We start from the raw sequence: 20,878 nt of genomic DNA, 5'->3' as shown, positions 1-20,878 counted from the left end.
ATGGAAAAAGCATTTAAGTGTCGTCACAGCACTCCTATCAATCTTAAGTACTTCTAGGATTATGAGAACCTGCAAGGTAGCAACAAACAGAAGCAACACTACCTTGACCCAAATGGAGCTAAAAAAGAACTTACCTGGATTACTTTTATGACTCCCTTCTGTTTTGGTTGTCATTGAGAATTAAAAATGACTTAATTCTTTCGAATTTGTACCTGCCTTAAATTGGGAATTGCATTTTTATCATGTTAGCAACAGAATTCTGTTTACTCCGTACAACATCCAAACAAAATGAGAATTTCTGTGGCTGCTTTACCTGCATCCATTGTTTTCAGTTGTATTAAAACATTATCTAAAACTTGTGCATTTCACTACATCAATATAGAAGGACAACTGCTGCTGTAGATACCTTGCAAACTAAAAGCAAACTTAAAAACTAAAGTGAAAATGACAATTGGATGCACATGCAAACATACAAGAAGTGTAATTCTGGTGATGAGTGCAAATGTTTAAACACTTTTTCTCCCCTAAAAAGCATTTCATGTTTCCCTCTATTGGATGCCCAGTTTTTATCTGGTTATAAAACTCTTCAACGTTCGTCTCATGAAAAAATATTTTAGCTTATGAAGAACTCAGCAGCAAAGTAATCTTGTACTGCGGTTACAGACACTTGATCAGCTACAGAATGCCATCCATGTAGCAGGTTGTGGCTTCGAATACTTCCAACAGAATTCAGCAGCGTCACACCCATGTGTCTCACTGAAATACATCCCAGCCAAGTGGGGCTGAAGAAGCAGCAACTGCTGCAAAGCAGCAGCATGAAATCCCTCAGTCAGTCATAACCTGGGTATTAAAGTTGGGACAGTTATGCACACAGAAAAAAGCAGACAGCAACAGGGGAACGGAAAGATTGCATTTGTTTTTGGACAACAGCTGCAAAGATTAATTTCAACAGCTGCTGAAAACACCCCTTGGTGAATTGTAATGCATCTCCAAAGAGTTATTTTCCAGCTCTAAAAACAACTATCGAAAACTAGCAGTCTGATTTCTCGCCTCTCCTCCCCCAAAGGAATCTTTGTTCTTCCACTGACTTCAATAGATAGGAATTCAACAAAATTAGATGGCCAATACAAACTGTGCCATTCAATGGTTTACGTGCAAAAAAATATGCAGTCAGAGAGAATAGCCGACAAATTCAACTTGATGGAAATATAATGATGTTGATGCACTTGTGTTCCTTCACGGATTCTGGCAAATTACTAAATTTACTTTGTTGCTGAGCTACAGAAATATAATTAACATTCAAGGCTAAGTTACTAAGAAGAAAAAAAAAATACACACACACATATAAAAAATCAAGCTCTTACTTTTTCAGGGTTTGATTTTTGAAGAACCCATATTTAAACATAACATCTTCAGAAGTTAAATTTATTTTTTTTTAATTCAGCCCAAGCCTTGCAAAGGAATGCTGATTGCATTATTATTTTTAATCAGAACATCAGAAAAAGGATGCATGAAGTAACGCACAAAGAAAATAGAAAAGCTATGAAAAAAAAAAATCAGCAATCTACTCTCACTGTATAGTTCATATAAGCAGTAGATTTAAAATGACTCATGAAAGCCATTTTAGTATGCTTATTAAGTAAACAACTTCATTTGATAATCAGTCTAAGTCTTGCATAAATTGTTAAGGGGTCTGAAGCCTTTACAGTGAACTTTTTACAACATCTTTCTCATCCACTACAGCCTTGTGTTTTATTTACTTATACTGAATTTCCATAAGCAATTCTGAGGGAATACCAACAGCTGAAAATATGCTACAAGCAAGACATGAACAAATTCAGCCAAAGACAAAATATCACATTAGTTAACTACAAACCCTAAGTCTTTTTAAGTGAACAACATTTTTTGCAACAGTCGGTAAATTCTGAAAGAATTAACTATGGCAGACTCTCTTGGCCTGGTCACTGAGCACTAGAGTACGTTCTTTATACTATTTTAATTAATTGCATAATGGTAACTACATACTACTTTTGGAACTCTAATTTCTGGCTTTCAGACAAACTCCGTTCAAATGGAGATGAATCTCTTGATCACATAGGAATTCTGAAAGAGCTAGGAGGTTCCCTCCAGGGAAAAACTGTGATCAAATTGAAACTGGCAGAATGAACAAGACAATTTAGGAATCTGAGGAGAAATCCTGTAGCCTGAAGCTCTATGATTCTAACAATTTTAGTGTGCTAACTGAGCTCGTAGGCTCCTGCAGAAGAGAGCAAGAAGCAGGAGGGACCAGGGAAAACTTCCCTCTCCCACCTTCATGAAAATATGCTGGAGAATCTGCCTACAGTTAAGGGTAAGAGCAAAAGCAGATTTCTCTACTTAGTGTACGTGTCCAAATCCAACCAGAACCACCTATAGAAAGATGCTGGATCTGAAACTTCAGGATAAACAAACAAATTAATTCAACTCAGGGTTTTGGTAAGAATTTTAAACCTAGCAGAGAACTGAAGAAAGGAGGAAGTGTGGAAAGTCTTACTTTGCTTAAGGCTTAATGGTGCAGTAAGCACAAGGAGAACAGAAGGCGCTTTTTTGTCTCATTAGAAATATTCCAAGCGCAGCACAGTGTCTAGAGTGAGCAGCAGCAGAACACAACTGAAATGCATCTAATGATTTTTCCATTATCTTTTCCTTTTAAAAAGAGAAAAAGAAAAGAGAACTAGTCCAAAAGGTTGATTTCATTATAATGCTACACTCCTTTCGTGCTTTGGAAATCCCGAATTTGATTAAAAAAGCAGAAATTGCAATTATTCAGAGCAGCAACTGCACAAAAAACAACGGTATTTCCTTTTCAGGTATCAGATTCTACAAACTTACAGTGACTATCTGAACATGTTTACATATTCCCTTCACACCAACATGCAAAACATCATCTACTTTTTGCAAAATAAATAGATCCACATGAATAAGTAAAAGCTTGAAGATATTATGGGATAGTGCTCACCTTTAGAAGTTTCCCAGTGTACAAAAGAATCAGTTAAGGACAATCCTTGTTTATAATAAAATGTAGTTAGTTCTAGCCAGTCTGCTTCCAGTGTACTAATAACTGGTCCCTTTCTTGTTACTTTCATGGACAAGATGCCCTCATGATAGGTCCAGCAGGTAGAGTCATCATCAAAAACATTGAAGACTATATACAGCTTGTCTGAGAAAAGAAAAAAAAAAAAAAGGAAGAAAAATGAGCCTCTGGAAGACAGAGCTCTCAAATAAAAATATTATCTTCTTATTTCAGCCTGCTTTTGTGTTTTTAAGTAACAGTTTTACAAATCGCTTCCTTATGCGACTGTACTCACCTAGACCCCTCAACACCAGAAAAAAAACAACAGGATGAGCTGTGAGAAGGGTAAGCTATGGGACACAACAGAACTTTGAACATACTGTAGTTGGGTTGTTGCTGGACCTTCTAGGTAGGTGGGTTTTGCATATGGGAAAATATAGTAGATTCAAGAGAAAACCCAGTGGAAATGGGCTTTATTTCTGTCACTCATGGAACTTTTGACTACAAATATTCAAAACGACTAACTGAAGATTAAAAACATTTTTCTAAATTTTTAAATATTATTAATGTCTTGTATAGCATTCCTTTTTACCCATTCTTTTTGGCAGATGATTTAAGTACCAGTATAATCAGCTCCATACTGGGGTTTTCCACACAGTAACTGATAAGAGTGTGAGCATATGCAAAACAAACAAGATCTGCATATTCTCAAATGCTTTTCACATCTAGCCATTAATACAGTGATGTTACAAAAAGTCAAATATTCAAAAAAAGTAAATTCAGAAATCTATAGTATTTTAGGTATTCACTGGTGATGAGTTATGAAGTCTTAGCTAAATAAATGTATTCTAAAAAGGAAGAACATGATACAAGTACAGTCATGTCTGGGTCACTGTTGCAGGGAAGTAACAAAGCAATTGCAAAAAAATTCCTTGAGATTATGTCTACTACTATAACTTCTGAGCAGCCTAAATCAACACAAACCTCTAGAAAGCAGAAGTATTCACATTGCCAAAACAGAGGAACTTGGGTTTAGATGATCCCAGTTAAGACACTAGTCTCTCTAAGCTCCAGAAATAGAGAAAGATTTTCAAAGCATTATTTGGACTTTAAGTAGTTTTAATCAATCTCTAGGAGAAACCTTCTGGAGTGGGTGATAACACATAAGGTATCTGAAATAAGAGAGTAAATTCAGGACAAATTACTGAACTCCATCACTATGAGATGACTTTTCTTTCTATACAGTTGTATTTTGTCACCTCGACAGGTGGAGGTGCTACCATTAACGTGTTTATCCTGGTAAAGCTTGATTTTCCTATTAGGAAAAATTTTTGAAAATTCCCATCGGTATTTTTTAAAAGGATGGTTAAATACAACATTTACAAAGAAAGGTGTTTACATTTTCAGAAAATTTGTCTTAAAACTTCCAATAACTTTGAGTAACTGACTAGTAGTAGAGAAGATAGGTATATTCCTGCCAAAACTTGTAGAAGTTTAGAATTTCCCAAGAACTCTGCATCTAGGGGCTGCACTGGTTGGTAATCCACCTGGTTACACTTGTATGCATGAACCAAAACTCAACTGTGAGTTTTCTCATTTTCCTTACAGGATCTATATTCTGCTATGGATAGCAAGCCCACTGTCTCAAGCTGTAAGGAAACAGTTAAGGTTTAACAGATCGTGCTCTAACAGCCCAGCATGTTGTAAAAGAACTGCTTTAATTCAAGTGTTAAAAATAAGAGGGACATTGATTATCTCAGTGCATAGAGTCATTATCCTGACTGTCTACCAACTAGAGAGCTGCTTAACTCTTTAACAGAAAAGTGAAGACATTGCCTTTGAGAGCCATTAAAACATGTCTGGCACATCACAGATGACCCTATCGTATCAAAATTCAACCTTAAATGAAAATTTCATGCTGCCTTGCTTTCAATACTATAATGCTTTAGTTCCTATAATGCATTACTTCTCATGCGTTAGGTTACTTCTTCCTTTTCACCTTTTATTCCTAGTAAATGTGAAGGGCTTAGTGCTTCAGTATCAGGGATCATTGTTTCAGGCAGTAACTTGCTAAGACCACACTATCTACCTTACAGATTCTTGTACAGTAAGTCTTCTACCACAAGACCAACATCTTTCAATTATACTTTCCCTTCCTAAGCAACTTTCCAATGCTTCATTTTCTCTAGTGTAAATTCGTTTTGTAACAATTATCCTCTTTGATTACACAGTCAATGCATTAGTTTAGTGATCTCTTTCAGAATTATTTCTTGAAGGCATGTTAACCAGAAAGAATCCATTATTAACGGATTTGTTTGCTGTATGTGATGTGAGTTGGCTAGAAGCACACAAAATTACGTCTCTAAACAGAAGGGGATCCCCTTGTTGTCAGCTTTAAAACAGATAGGAGAACTGGTTTCATTACAGCATATGCTTGGATATCCCTTACTAATTTATGGTTCAATATTAGGAGTAGGTAAAAGCCAATGTATTTGGGAAACATTTTAGAACAATTGCATCACATTTTTCTTGCTATATGCTTACAACACATATCAAGCAAAAAAACGTACCTGTTTGTGCCACATTTAAAACCAGAATTACACATTTTTTTAAATTATTATTATTATTATCATAGTTCAGATATATAAAGCAGAAGGTAAATAATTCTTCTGGTTCCTCAGTGGTGACTTTTTTGGAAGTACACATGCATTTAAAGATGCATCTTCCAAAACCAGTACTTGATGACAGAATATGCTGTTGTTATTTTTTTCCTACTGCTTCTTAAAACAACTCAAGAATGTATCTTATTTCTGCAATAAACAAACAGAATTCATTACCGTCTCCTTCTTGTGGCTTAATAGGACTGACTTCTTTTCCAAACTGGAAATCTGCATCCTGTAACAGTCCACTCTCTGCTTGCATTTCCTTTTCATTCCCACTCTCAATAGAGTGACCACACAGTGACCTTTCATTCCAGTTTTTGTAGTCTTCATCAGAAATTATTCTTCTGGGTTCCCTGTGTCTTCTGCCTAGTGTTGATTCCAGCTCTGCACTTCCATCTGTGCTTGTTCCATTACAGGCTTTAGGTTGAGGAAAATGTTGTGTTACAAAGCCCACAAACTTCTTTCCTCTTTTAGCTGCTTCATTAACCTGCATTTAACACACAAATTTATCTGCAAAGTAGTTTTAAGACAGTGTGCAACTTTTTTTTTTTTTTCAAAACATCTAAAATGCATGTTGTGTTTACTAATTTGCTTATTTTCAAGGACACCCAAAGACACAGCACAGTACTATGGAAGTGTAGCTTGTCTATATATGTTGGCTGTGTTTTTAAAGTAAACAGAAGCCTTCCAGCATGTCTGTGGGCTCAGGCCAAGAAGGGTGGCCAACACTGTTACTGACTTCAGGGTACATAAATTCCTTCAATTAGGACAAACCCAAAGTATTTCACTTACTACGTCACAGTGACAGACAGTATACTGGTGGAGGAATGTTTCGAGAAATTTCACGGTGGATTGGTTAGAGGAATATCATTCCGTGTGATGCCAGTTCCACTATGATTACTAACTCTTAGCTTTTAGCCAGTGGTGTTTCTTTTTCCCCTCTTCTGGAGTCTTAAAATACAACTGCAGAATATGTGCAATCGGTGGGATGTGTCTGTTCTTGGAAGGAGATTTTCTTTTGCTGGGATAAGGAGCACTTCCACCTATAAAGGTGATCCCACTGCAACAAAATCTTCCCAGGAACACACAAAAAGCCCTGCCCAGAGCACAGAAATCACCCGGAAAATACTCAGCACGGGCAGAGAAGGAAGGATCTCTATCTACCTAGTTAACCCATGTAAACTATTTAGAGTGATTAACTCAAATAACTGGTTGTGCTACAATGCCTTTTTAATACCACATCAGACTGAAGTGATACTGTTTATCACCATTACATACCCACAACAGTGATTTTACCATGTATCAAAATTCAGCCATCATTATGATTATATGAAGCTGCAGAAAAAGACGTCCTATGAATGACTACCCCCACCAGTGCCACAAATTCTTAAGGGTTCAAGAAAAAAAATATATATATATATTTATATAAAAATGTAGATATACATTTCAATAGGAATATTTTAAAATCGGATCAATTTCATGTAGCTTTTCCAGATTTTTTTGCAAGACAATCACTGCCTAATTGCTTAATTTGTGTTTTTTTTTTTTTTTTTGCTGTTGCTTTGTTTTATACTTTTAAGTGTTTGGTATATTATACAACAAACATGGCAATACACACATGGTATAAATGGAACACAATTTTAAATTCTGAACACCTGAAAAATTCAAAAAAATGTTTAGAAACTTTAAACAACTCTGGTAATTTCAGTGATCATTAAGAATTGCCAGTATGCTTTTTCCTCTGCTTCTTTCTTTCGCAACTCATGTAAAAGATAACACTCAAACTCTTACAATAACAGTAATTTCCTGTTTCAGCAAGTCTTCAATTTTGCAGAGGAAGTGAAACAAAAAGAACTGGAACTAGAGCTTGTATTTCAGTGGAAGTTTACTTTTCTTTAACTTTACAATATTTTCAGAAGTTGTGCCAAGGAAATATTTTAATACAATTACTGTATATATTAAATTTCTGTTGAAGAAAGGAAAAAAATGTACTTAGAAAATCTGTATATTAATGTACGTTATTCCTACTGAACTTAACACAGAACATCATAAAACTTCTTTTTTTTTTTTCAAACACTAATTCCAGAAGAAGCTATCAAGCAAGCATTTTATGAAGACTAACTGAAAATTTGGGCCTGCTTCTGCTTCCAGTGCTGTAAGTAACCAGTCTCCCGAAACCTTCCATGGCTCAGTAATAACTTCTAAATTACAAAAAGCAATTAGTGAAGAAAATGAACTCTTTTTGCATGCAGAAAGCACTTGGTAGCTTCTATAAAACAAAAGCAAAGTTAAAACTCAAAGCTAAAAAGAACCATAAGCCTCCAGTCATTGACAACTACCTGCATGTATGGCAGAAAAAAATATTTGAAGAGATGTTTAAAAGAAACCAAATCAAAACAAACATACAAACAAACAAACAAAAACCACAAAATTCCATTACCTTTTCTAAAAGTTCTTTCACTACCTCATTTGTCAGTGTTTCATACGTTAAAGGACATTCCTCAATCACCAGCCTGGGGTGCCTTTGTTCTCTGGGTGCTGCATGCTTCTGGCTAGAACGCAGAAAGAAAGCAGTCTTTGTTAGTAGTTTGCTGCTAACTTGGGCAAATGCTGGCATATAGAATTCTTTTCTTTTGGTGTAAAGGTTATGAATTAAATCCTGGCAATGCTTTTCCACATTTAAAACTCAACATTTTTTGGTGCTTCCTTATGTTTTTATACAAAGTAGAGTGTGCTGTGTATTAAAATGTCAGGATAAGAATGTTAGTATTTAACAGAAATGTCATTTCAAGATGGTTTACAAACATCTTCTGAAACTCAGCTTTACTGAAAAAACAACACTGTCTTCCTAGCAAATGTGTCCAAAACGTACTTCCAAATGCAAAAAGTACAAAAAGTACAGATAGGAGCCTTAAATGCAGCAAGCACAAAACAAAGTATCAGTTTTGCAAGAAAAACACTATGCTATGAAAAGAAATGGTACTTTTACACTGTTAATATACTGTTGCTTACTTTTAGCAATTAAAGCAGAGGTACAGCTACTGCATGAAAAAACAGTGCAGGCACATGCCAGAAACACAGTGCACTACAAATCCCTTTGGGTTACATAGTGTTTATTTCACTCCTACATTTCAGAATCCTACAAGCTTTAACTTCTATTTTAAAGAACAGCATTCATCATTTTTTAACTAAAGTAAGTTCTGTTTTTAATCGTATAACATTTGTTGTATATCATCAATGTAGTAGGGTTTTCTTTGCTGTTTCTTTCACACAAGCTTTGGAGTGAAACATCAATTAAATATGTTCAAATATAAAAAAGGTTACTTTCAAGATGGTCGCTGGGGAAGGTGCATCCACCTGCAGGAAAACCAACAGATGTATGTACATATGGCATCTGCACAAGAAGTCACGAACTTACAGCCAGCAGTTTCAGGAGGCTGCTGGTTCTTGTCCTTCACCTATTCAAGGGCTTACCAGTTCAAATGACAACTTCATAAGGATCCCACATCTATACGGATAAGGTGTGTTGAGGGTGCTGAGCACTGGCAGTGTCAGCTCTCAGAAAGCTCAGCTCCAGAAAGCAAGTATTCTGCCTTTTTCTTTAAGCATCTGTCCATATGGACAACATTCACCTTGCCTGCAGGTGAATTTATGAAGGTAAGATGTATGAGAAGCAAATGCCATGCCATGGGCAATGCTTGTTTAGTCAAAACATTTGATGGAGAATCTCCCTCAAATGAACTACATTTTATAGAACTGCAGGAGTGGCAGGGGGCACCTTCAGAGTTACGTCCTTGGAGATTTCCCAGAGAAGCTCAACAAACCTCTGTGCATCACACCAGGACTTGAGATGGAAGGGGAAGCATCACACCTCTCAATACAACATGAAATCCACTTTTCTAGTTACTCAAGAACAAAAAGGTTGTTTTCGTTGCAGCTAAAGGAGCTAACTGTAAAATTTCTTTGTACATTTTCCTTATGACCACATGGTGATCACAATGCAGCAAAACCAGGAGTAACAAACAAGATTATGGAAGTTGGAATGAAAACAAACTCTTGACTCTCTCCTCACTGAAAAAAAACAAGCTTTTGTACAGCCTCCCCAGTCGCAGAGTATTTCCTTCATAACAAGGTTAAATGATTTCTCTCTGAGGAACTGTGAGTATTTCACACTTTACAGGTACCTTTTACTGAGTAATGCTCTTACAGAAAAAGTGAAAAGAAAAATGTTGAAAACAAGACAAGATAGATGTGAGGGAATTAAATGCAGCTTATTAGTCTCGTAGTGTTTTGTTTCATCTTGTACTTGGGGTTAATTAAAAGAACATTATTAAGTTGGTCACCTTTCTAGATAAGGAACAGTTACTTGATTCTTTGAGGTACTTATCTTAAGTTAATAAACTATGCATGATGAGCAACCCTCTTAAAAATAACTTAATGGGCCCATGTAATTATATTATTTCACTGTTACCTTAATTTTAATCTTGAAAGTACCACCCGATACATATGACTTGCAGGGAAATTCCTTCTACATCCAATTGGCAGTAGAATAGGATGAATAGCTCCTACAACATATCCTTCGTCGTAATATTCTTCCACCTTAGATGCTATATCCAACACAGAACTGATTTTGATAACTTCAGGATTTGAGGAAGCTAAAAGCATTGAAAAAACAGAAGAGAAGCACATTATACTGTGTAAATACATACACTTTTAAGTGAGTTCCTTTGATGTAAACCACACAAAACCTATCCCAACGCATTTACTAACAAGGTAAAGTCCTCTTTGCACAAGAAAAAAGAGACTCACTGTGATTATGAAGTATACAACTAGGTGAAATACGTATTTTTTAGGAGACAATATGATCTATTTGTAATCTATTTGGCAATACTTTGTTGGACCTAGCTTTGTCAAGCTAATTTAAGAACTGCATCAACATATAAACACGCAATTGGTCTGGATATTAAGCAACTATTTTGTCTAGTCAAAGACTTAAGCATACTGCAGCAGTATCCTTTAACCCTAGCTGAGAGGTAAATTTCCACAAAATTAATTTAATCCTAGAAAAACAGGTTTCCTCAAACACATTTTTTGGATCCCTTAGAAGTCATCTGTGGATTGTAGGTTGAAATTTTAAAATACACACAATTATGTCCTCAAGTAGACTTAAATCCGTATCACAGTAAGCTAAATGGTATCACGAATTTCTAAGCTGGATACCTCTGAGTGTATGCAAGCATTTCTGATCAACAGGTAACAGCCAGGTACCACACAGGAGTTGGCAAAAACTAGTGACTGGTCTGTGGTCTGGTCCACAGTTTTTGCACAGAGAAAAGGGAAGACTGTGGTAGTAGTTTACGTGTTTTGCCTCAGTGAGCCTGACTATCAGCATTTCCTGTTCCTCTCAACTCCAACTGTAATTATAGATGCCCTCAGAGCCTCCACTAAGCAACTAGTCAATATTAATATACAGACAGTAACTTATGAGTAATTTTGCTAGCATGTATTTGCCAACATCAACAATTTCATCCTTCACAGATGTGGTCTCTTACAACAAGGTAGCTTGGTCTGGAATTTGATGGTCTCTGTCAGTTACCTCTGCTGCAAGTGATGCACACACTTTTCATAATCTGACAGGTCCCTCTCTTTGCAAAACTCACCACTTTGTAAATGTATTCCTTAATGTTCTTACCTCCTCCTTTATCTACATGCCAATCCTATACATGCACAATAGCAAGAAATTTAAGGAGTTTACCAAAGACACAGCAAGTCACAAAATCTTCTTACCCTATTGGTTTAAAGTACCATAAACCTACTATATATGAATATTTATTTTGCCAACACTTTTATTCTAATAAACAGAATTAGATTTCTGCTGGTTGAGTGATTTGTTTTCTGTAAAGCTTAAATCACTGTACTGTTTTCCAAGTATAAAGTGGGGATAATACTGATACATACACTCATAGAGAACTTTGCTTTCTTTAAAAAACAAAAATCAACAAAACATCTTTTATAGCATTCAAATTTAATGCTTTTAAATAACAACTTTTATTAAAGTGAAAAAGGAATGGAAAAAAAAGCTGCTACTTTGACTCTTACTGTAAAGCCCTTACCAGCTCAAAAAAAGCTATCAAGAACCAGAATACCGTGTACAGTGTGAACTGCACACCATCAAAAAGCAACATTAGCATATATATTGATAGTTTATTGCTGATAGCTATCAAACAACCTATTAACATAAACTCTACCACTCTCAGTCATAGCACTGGGTTGTTTCACTTTCTTGAGCTTACAACTCACTGTTGGAACTGCACTGCAATAGGAATATTTACACTTGTTTTTTTAAGCACACTGCATTACAGACCTCTCTTTAACAGACCGATGATATTTTGCCCTACAACACCTCTATCCCATAATTCTACCTAGAATAAATCCCAGAGACATTAAATATTTATTGAAGAAGTAACTGTTCTACAGCACACACAAACCAAAAAAGCAGGTATGGATGCAACAAGATCATCACTTCAGTGATTTTCCAATCGCCTTAGCTGAAAATTCCCACTACAGCTAACTGGCTAATTGTATAGTAAGCTTTGGAGATGATGACAAAACAGCTACCCCACACGTATTCATACTATTATTCAGAGTGACAAAAACTTCACAGTGTGTCATTTTAGTGGGCTGAAATGCAATACACTTGCATCAATATTCCTTCTCTCCCTACTAGAAGAGTTCTGGAAAAGCTGTAAGCTTTTTGCTTAAGTAGGAATATTTAAGCTATCCCTACTTTATGTTTAAACTGACCTCCAAAAATAAGAAGTTTTTGTAACTGAGATATGCCTCATGACTGAAACCACTGAATTTCCTATCTTTGACAGGCATTTAAAATTACATTTCAGAGTCCACTGAACCCCTGCAAAATGCAAGCCTGGCTGTATTCTTCTTGGCTGGGATCCTTCTTTCGCACAGTACCTCCATGGAACTCAGAACTCATTTATGTAGTAGGGATGGGAATATTTGGGTGAACAAGAACAGACAAATCAAGGTAAAACACACTGCTAATAACTAGTTAAGATGCTCGTGGACTCCAACAAGCAGATTTAGACAAGAGCATGGTTGACCTTATCTGCACCACAACTAGAAAAAAGATCAGGAACTCCTCAAAGTCTCCCTAGCAGGACCATTTCAACTCCATATATCATAAATCTGATGAAGCAGAGAATACAGAGTATTAAACTGAAATATAATGCATTTATGCTTGCTGTACTTTTATCTGAATGCGGGCTATAGCTTACTCTAGGATCTTAAATATATTCAGATAAGATTTTCTGTTTTACTTGGTTACAGATCCAATAGTAACATGTCACTCAACAGAACAACAATCTCAGACGCTGGGGAAGATCTTGCTCTGGAAGTCAACAGACTGCCATGAAGATATAACATACAACTTCACAGCATACTTAAAACTAACTGGTCTGACGTGATAATAGGCTCTTACTTAAGCTTCATTTAGCCCAAGATTACTTGAATAGAAGCAACTATGTGAATGAGTTGAATGGGTTACAAAAAAAAAAAGTAGTTCAACATATTTTCTACAGTATCTCAGCCAATCCCCATGTTTCACAAGCAAACAACATTCAGAAATGCCTCCAAGAAAGACAGTATACACCATTTTTGCCTGTATTCATTCATGATCTTACCTCTTCAGAGACCTCAAATGAAAAAAAAAAAGTTAAATATGCGCATGCAGCTAAAACCATCCAATAGAATGATACGTACGTTTATAAATCTAATTGCTTACAGTTAGTGCCTAAAAGCAGTCAGGCAATCATATAAAATTTCTCTCTGCCAATGTTACTTAGCATTCATAACTCCACAGTACGTTACTGAAGCTAAGCACTTTGAAATGAATCTTTACTGCAGTAACAATAGGTTATTAACATACTGCAAAAATGGACGTTTACTGACACTGTTTAATACGGTTTTTCTTAAAGCCACAATCTTTTTTTAAAACAGATCCCTTACAAAGTATTTCCAGAAGCTCGTTACTTTAAAATAGAGCAAAACTCTCTAGAACACAGACTATTTAAGAACACCAAACACACTTTAGTCACAACAAAGTAAGTTTTATTATCTTTTCTATTATTAGTAGATTAGTAGGTAATTCACATATACATTAGGGGGCCCAGCTTTATTTCCAGTATGTTACCACTACTACCTGCCCAAAGTTTTGTTTCTCCAAAAAGAATAAACCAAAGAGAAACTCATCTCGCTATGTGTAAATAAAGAGCCATAAATACAGCTGGCTGTCAAGTACTGTAACTTCATAGAATGCTGTTTCTGTTAGTTCTTATAGTTCTTCAGTAAACAGCCAGATACATTTTAAATAAAAATATGACTGATATGACTGCATTCCTTTAATTTGGAAAGAAAACTAAACAGAGGCCAAGTTTTGTTTGTAAAAAAGTTCCTGAACACATAGCAAGACATGCACTTACACTTCCTCCCTTTACCAAATGCCTCTAGCTATTACATTTACTTTAAATCCTCGCTATCAAGAATTTCCAGTAGATTCAGTTCTTGTAAAATGCAAGTTATCATGAAGTGACTGCAAAACTGAGCTGTCTGTTCTCCGAGGGCAGCCATCTGGGCTTGTTTATGTTTTCAACTTTCTGGAACAGGGAGTTGCTCTGTTAGAGACAGGACACCCTCGGGAAGGAAGTATCCCACAGAGCACTGTCTGCCTCCAGCTATGCATACAAATTTTGTCTCATTTCGGTCACAATTTCAAAAGCCTATTCAGCAACTATAAATAGAGCATTTGCAAAAAAAGAAAAAAACAACTATAATACTCTTACTAAAACATCCACCAAAAGGCTGGGGTGGGCATCAGAGAGGAGACTATTGTACAGCTAAGAAATAGGCTTGCTTCTGCACAAAGCCACGAGGACAATGACGGCCTGTTTTCCGAAGTTGAACGCATTTTTAAAAACTGTTATTCAGTGAAGGCATTCTGTTACCCTTGCTCAGGCACAGTGTATTTTCTGAACACTCACACTAAATTCAGACAATCATTATTCAAAGTGAGTAACGATAGCAGTATCCGACTCATAGGAAACTAGGAAAATCTCTAACAGTTAAGTTTTCCTTAACAAGGACAGTTGTGTAATTTGGATGGTTTCGTTGTTAAAAATACTTCAGTAGTTTCCATTGTAATTTTATCTAACTGAAGACCTTCGTCATGATTTGTGTTTCAAAATAAAAGTCTTACATTTGGGCTAGCTTGGATAAAAGCATCTAAGTTTTACTACAACTCAGACAAAACACAACAAAGTTAAATCCTATTCCTTACTTTTTCAGAATAACAAAAGATATAACAGAAATTACCTTCTAAAGTAAAATCCAGCAATACATATTCATAAGCAGAATCCGTCTTTGTTTCAACTTGTGGTCTCTTCAATGTAGAAAAAATTTTTCCAGGGCTGCTATCATCTGGGTCTTCCAGCTTTCTCAGTCCGCACCCCATGGCAAGATCTGCAAATGATTAAATCACAGGAAAAGGAGGGGGGAGCAACGAGATCTGCTGCTCTCACAAAAAAAAAAAAAGTAACCAATTCCCTTTGATTTTGTTTTCTATTAGCCATAAATCCAAATACAGAAAAAGTCTGCTTCCCAAATCAAAAGGCGAGGATACTTTCCATTCATTTTCTTTTATGTATATATAAACAGTAAGCCTGTAATGTTTTCAAGCTACAAACTTAGTATGAGTAGGCTTGATTTTGCAGCGATGTTAGAGCTGCTAGAAACTAGCAGAGATTTTCCATGCCACGTCAATTTACAGCCAGCCCCCTATCAGTGCTCCCTTGCAGAGGACACCAATAGTGCTTTGTTTGTCCTTCTAGACTGACTGGGTAGGAAGGAGGGGCGGTGGGTGGGTGGGTGGGTGGGGGGAAGACAAGAACTGAAAAAGAAAGTTACAGAGAAACTTGTTTGTAAGTAATTACTTACCTCCAGTAGTACTACTCAAATGCAGCAGTAAGTCACAGGGAAAAAAAAGCAAGTTAGTCAGAATGAAAGAATGAGAAAAGAGCCTCAGCATGGTTGGAGACGAAAATCACTTCCAGAAAGGAAGTCCGCTTCAAGAGGAAATTGCTTCTGGCATCTCAAAGGGCAGAAAAGTAAATGAAAAGCAGTTTAGTCCTTATTTTAGATTTCAAAGTTTGGTTCCCATTTCCTTTCCACAGGAACTTTCTTTCAAAGAAACAAAAACATGAACATAATGTAATATATTGTAGTAAGGTAAAACCACGGAGTAAAGGAGCTTCTTGTCAAGAAAATCATGTGTGATTACAATAAGCCTCTACATCACTAAAATCAGCTTATGTAATTGTTTTTTTTTTTTTTTTTTTACACTAACAAGTAACACTGACACTCAAATCAGAAAGTCCTTTTCAAGCTAATATGAACATAGTTACAAGACCTTCTGCCCCGTATTTCACTGGTATGGAACAACTGAAGTCCTCTCCTCCATCAGGCTGACCTCAGCTGCAACAGCAGATGTTCAGCTCTGCTCCCTAAGTATCTTTTTCTTCAAGTCCTGAAAATTTAGTGTAATTTTAAGGGCCCGGTATATATTCCTGTAATTTATTAAAAAATATTAATAAAAAAAGCTTACCACTACCTAACATAAGTACTTGGTACTCTTACGTTAACTACCGCAAGTAACTTGCAACTGTATGACCCCTGATGCAGACCACAACAACACATGGGGAAAAAAGGGAACAGTGAGTGATTTCTCGAGGTACTGTTACTGCAGGGATGGGCAGTTCAATAATACAGGTTTTTTACTTTTAGACTGCATCTAGAGAAATTCAGAATCATCTAGAGGAAACCAGAGATTCAAATTAATCCATTTTGGATTAAAGGGACCATGTATTTGAATTTAAAAAGCTTTATATATTTTTATTCACTGTACGCTATTAGTCTTATCAGTATTACCCACATTTTCTATAATCAGTCAACGTGATTTAGACATTAACCACTTGTGGTTTTCTTCCTGTTCTCCTATAAGCAAAGTGATGTAACTTTAAGTAGCTTACCAGGAATGATACATCAACAGGCTACATCACCTTTGAAATCCACATTATAGTTTAAAGTTACTTAATTTTGGAATAATTGAATAATCACTGAGTGCAGAGCCTATGCAACATCACCAATTCAATCTTACAGTCTTAAAAAAAAAATCCCAGGTACTGACACAAAAAGGAAATTCCTGTGTTGTCTTCTTGATTAAAACCAAGGAAAACATATCAATTAAACAATTAAGTTCTCCAGCTTCCTGAATATCTGCTTACACAAAAATTGTTTCCAAATACCTTTTTTTTTTTTTTTTTCCAGAAAAGGTCATCCATGAACTGCTGCTGTCCCAAACATCCACGCAATGGTCCACTCGACCTGGAGAATCCTGCTGTCTGATTCCACAAGGGTCTTAAGATCCACTGCAGCCTCTTGTATAAAGCCATGGCAGCAATGGAAATAGCAGCAAGTGAAGAAACTTTTTTGCAACACTAGTCCAGTTGCCAGCTGTTTGCTTTTTTGTTTTTGTTTTTTATTTAACTAAAGATAGCTTTGTTTTTAAAGGAGGCCAGAATGCTGTAATTTGAACTCTTTGTAGCAAGGCTTAAATCAGATTTCAACCCTCTCTCCGAGACAGGATTTTTCATAGTATAAACAAACCCTTTTTGACACCAATGCAGAAACACTTATGGATAAAAATTATGATCCTTATTTTAGGTAACCCCAGATTAGTCAAGTAGTTACAAGCTTCCAAACTGGAAGTCCATCAATAGCTACTATTAAAGACTTGACTTCAGTCATTGGACTGAACCAATGCAATGAAAGAGCACACAGCAGAACAAAGGAAACAAAACAAAACCAAAATGAGCAGCATTCCTCACAAGAGTTCAAAACTGCACCAAGACACCAGGACCTCTTTGGTGAGAAACAAGTTCATAAGCATTCCTGGCTTCAAGAGGTGCTTCAAGACGGGTTTTGTTTTTAGATACATTTTGCAACAAGGTTCATCAACAAAACTGCCCACTTCATGACTCAAAACGCAAAGGTTCTGGGAAGTGGTACCAGAGAAGGAAGAGATCCCCATGCTGTGCTGGGATTCACTGGGGCGTGCCACTCACAGCAGCTCCCACAGGAAAAGCACATGAGACTCACTCATCCAAGCTTGGCATCAGTTTTAGACTTCTGAAAAGGCAAACAGAGATAGGCCACGGCCTGATCAAACCATGGGTCAATTAATCCAAAGTGACTCTGCCTCTGTGGAAAGCTTCCAGGATCCCATAACAGTTTTCATTCTGATGAAATGGGAAACTGATACAAAGGTGGACTCCTAAGAAGGCCTATTAAATCTGTAAGCAGTACCACAGTTGTGGGAAATAACTCCTCCTCAGCCAAGTGATTTAGAACCGGCTGGAGCTTCCATCACCAAGAGCACTTCTGTGAGAAGATTATTCACTCTAACACTTGAGCTGATGAGCTTACCTGGAATAAATTCAGGTATTACAAGCTGCACAGCCTTTTCTATAGAAAAATAGAACCATTTCTATTGTGTAGGTTAAAGGGTTGCGATCATCAGAAATACAAATACCTTAAAACTGTACCAGTTACCTACAGAATAAATCACCGCTGTTTATAAAGATTTCACTAGGCCCCAAAGTGACTCAACTAGCAAGAAACAAAACAGTTTATTCTTAGTTCCCCTGCCAAAGCCAAAATGTAAATAACATTTGGACCAAGCGAATTTCCCAGTTGTGGTCCTAGCAGCTGTGACTGCAACTTACAAAGGTAAATTTGAGCAATACTGAGAAAAATAAGCATGATCATCTGCTACAGTGTAGTCATCCCTGACACAATGTTTTTAGCAGAGGACAGAAATACCAAGACTCAAGAGGATGAATTACAAACTGGAGCTAAGTTAGTCAAATAGCTCCAGAACCTGAGGCTAACTGAACAATTACAGGAATCAAAGACAATGCATTAACTAAATAATATTATTCACAAATTGCAACAATTTTGCACTTCATAGTCCCTCTCTGTATTTCTTTTTAGGGTTATTTTTTTTCTTTTTTACGACTCCAAGAAAAAGTAAAGTAAAGGTTTTGCTTGGGAAAGGACAATGAGAAAAAAAACAGTAAAAAAAAAAATTCCATTAGAAAAATATGAAGAATACTGCAATTTGATAGTCAAATCATTTTCACATCTCTATCTTCAAGAACTATTAGAACTATTATTTTTAAGAGAAACTAAAACAAAGCACTGACATTTAGTTCATTTTCTGTAGAATCATTTCACTATAACCACTTTGACCTGCCCCTTTTATCTTTTTAAATTTCACACATATCTTTTTTTTTTTTCCCTAAAAGGAACAATTTTGTGAATGCAACAGGAACAACAGTCTTGCTAAACATGTTAGCTTCCAGCAGAAATGCCAGGTTTTCTGTATTAATATTTAACTTAAATATTCTAAAAAGTACAATCAGATGACAATAGTTTGTTTTGATGACTGCAGAAGCTTAGTTTAATGATAAAAGCTCATCAATTCATTTTTTCACATTTTTCTAGAACTGTTTCTACTATTAATCTATGCTACAATTAAATAAACAAGTTACAATTCAAACAGTATATAGGGACCTAAGTATTTGCATTGAACTTTCAGCCAGCAAACCAGAACTTTACTAGAAGTTACAAACCACAGAAACTTTGTTTTTTGCTTACTGCTGCATCACAAGCAGCTTCAACAGAAGGAGCTTTGGATTTATAAAGCCATGAACAGTTCTCTAACATGAGACCTACAAATTTATTACACATTTATCTATGTACATCCACAGTATCTCATTTAACAAGGCTGCATTAACTAGATCCTCTGAACCTGCAATACAGTATCAAATGAAACAACTATGCAGTTAAATAAAATCACACATTTTCAAATCAAACTGGATGTCCTCGTTTAATAATCTGATTAAAAAACAATCAGAAATTTTATGAACAGCATTTTGCTTACATTTAATATACACACTTACGTAGACTAGAGCTCCACCGATGGACAGAGAAATAAAATGACCATAGGAAGCCCTCAAACTTAATTTCAACATTTTCTAATTATTTGTGGCTCAAGAAGTCTACAGTGACAAGTATGTGTCTAACAAGACACATACTTCTCCATTACATCTTAGCTTCACTACTCAACACTGTTAAAATTAGAGCCACATATTACTGTTTTGCTTTCTGTATTTCTATTTGGATTTTCTGAATAAAAGCTTTAAGGATTTGCCTGCCATATACAGGATTGTATATGCATATCAAGACACTAGCATTATATTTTATATCTTTAATGTAATGATTTACTATGTGTATCTTTTAAATAGGAAAGAGAACTGAAGGAAATTTTATACCAGGTGAATTTAAACTACTGTAGCAGTTCAGCATTACAAAGCTAAAAATCTATTTTACTGTACTTTTTACAGTAAAAAACAACAACCAAACACCCACTATTTCACACCCTTAATACTTCTTACATCTTAAAACTGTTAAAAACTGAAAAACGTTTCAAAAAAGTCATGTATTCTGCGAGGTTTTGCTCAGTTAATAGTGGAATGCAGTTTACTCATTGACTGAACTATTTGAAAAACACATTTCAGAATGCAAATAATCACTTTAATATGAAATATGTAAGCAGTTTTACAGGGATGATGAATGGACTTCTGGTGCTCAAGATTAGAAGTAGCAGGAACTCAAAACATTAGGGAATCCGAAAATTCTACTTAACGCAAGAAACATTCCTTGATCAAATACATAAAAACACAAGGGAGAGAGAAATTTTGTATATCTACAGGTTGTTAGCCAGTGTTACTTAACAGAATATTAGAACTAGCACTTGAGCATGTAAATATAACACTAAAACAACAGTTGCTAGAAACACTGTAACAGCTAGCTCAGTAGAAAACAAACAATACTAGCAAGGGTCACTAAATTCTCAGGGAGTGGAAATCAGAAAATTAATTTGGTTTGCTACTATGTGACAAGCAGTGCACAAAGACAAAGATGATTATTTGCCATTAGCTACTGAGTGTCCAGGGACCCTACTCCTAAT

At 35.9% G+C, this 20,878-nt stretch overlaps 3 protein-coding genes across 8 annotated transcripts in view; all 3 read right to left on the bottom strand.

Annotated features, from left to right (window-relative positions):
* Positions 1-15,628, bottom strand: part of RFTN2 (raftlin family member 2) — a 30,372-nt gene extending 14,744 nt beyond the window's left edge. Inside the window, exons 1-5 of one of the 3 annotated variants that reach the window (XM_035536757.2) lie at positions 15,103-15,628; positions 10,187-10,370; positions 8,156-8,267; positions 5,890-6,202; positions 2,999-3,199 (exon numbers count right to left, since the gene is read on the bottom strand). In XM_035536757.2, the coding sequence (XP_035392650.1) occupies positions 2,999-3,199; positions 5,890-6,202; positions 8,156-8,267; positions 10,187-10,370; positions 15,103-15,241 (949 nt within the window). In that variant the 5' untranslated portion in view covers positions 15,242-15,628. The remainder of the gene's footprint in view (positions 1-2,998; positions 3,200-5,889; positions 6,203-8,155; positions 8,268-10,186; positions 10,371-15,102) is intronic. The other 2 variants (XM_035536756.2, XM_050711546.1) reach the window with 2 other exon arrangements.
* The window catches only part of SF3B1 (splicing factor 3b subunit 1), a 426,274-nt gene that overhangs the window by 85,559 nt on the left and 319,837 nt on the right, over positions 1-20,878 (bottom strand). The window lies entirely within an intron of this gene.
* Positions 1-20,878, bottom strand: part of HSPD1 (heat shock protein family D (Hsp60) member 1) — a 388,176-nt gene that overhangs the window by 47,461 nt on the left and 319,837 nt on the right. The gene's annotated exons all lie outside the window — the stretch shown is intronic.

The sequence above is a fragment of the Cygnus atratus genome, chromosome 6 (assembly GCF_013377495.2).
Source record: "Cygnus atratus isolate AKBS03 ecotype Queensland, Australia chromosome 6, CAtr_DNAZoo_HiC_assembly, whole genome shotgun sequence".
NCBI lineage: Eukaryota > Metazoa > Chordata > Aves > Anseriformes > Anatidae > Cygnus > Cygnus atratus.
Note: the sequence above shows the minus strand (reverse complement) of the source record. Positions and strands in the feature narration are given on the sequence as shown.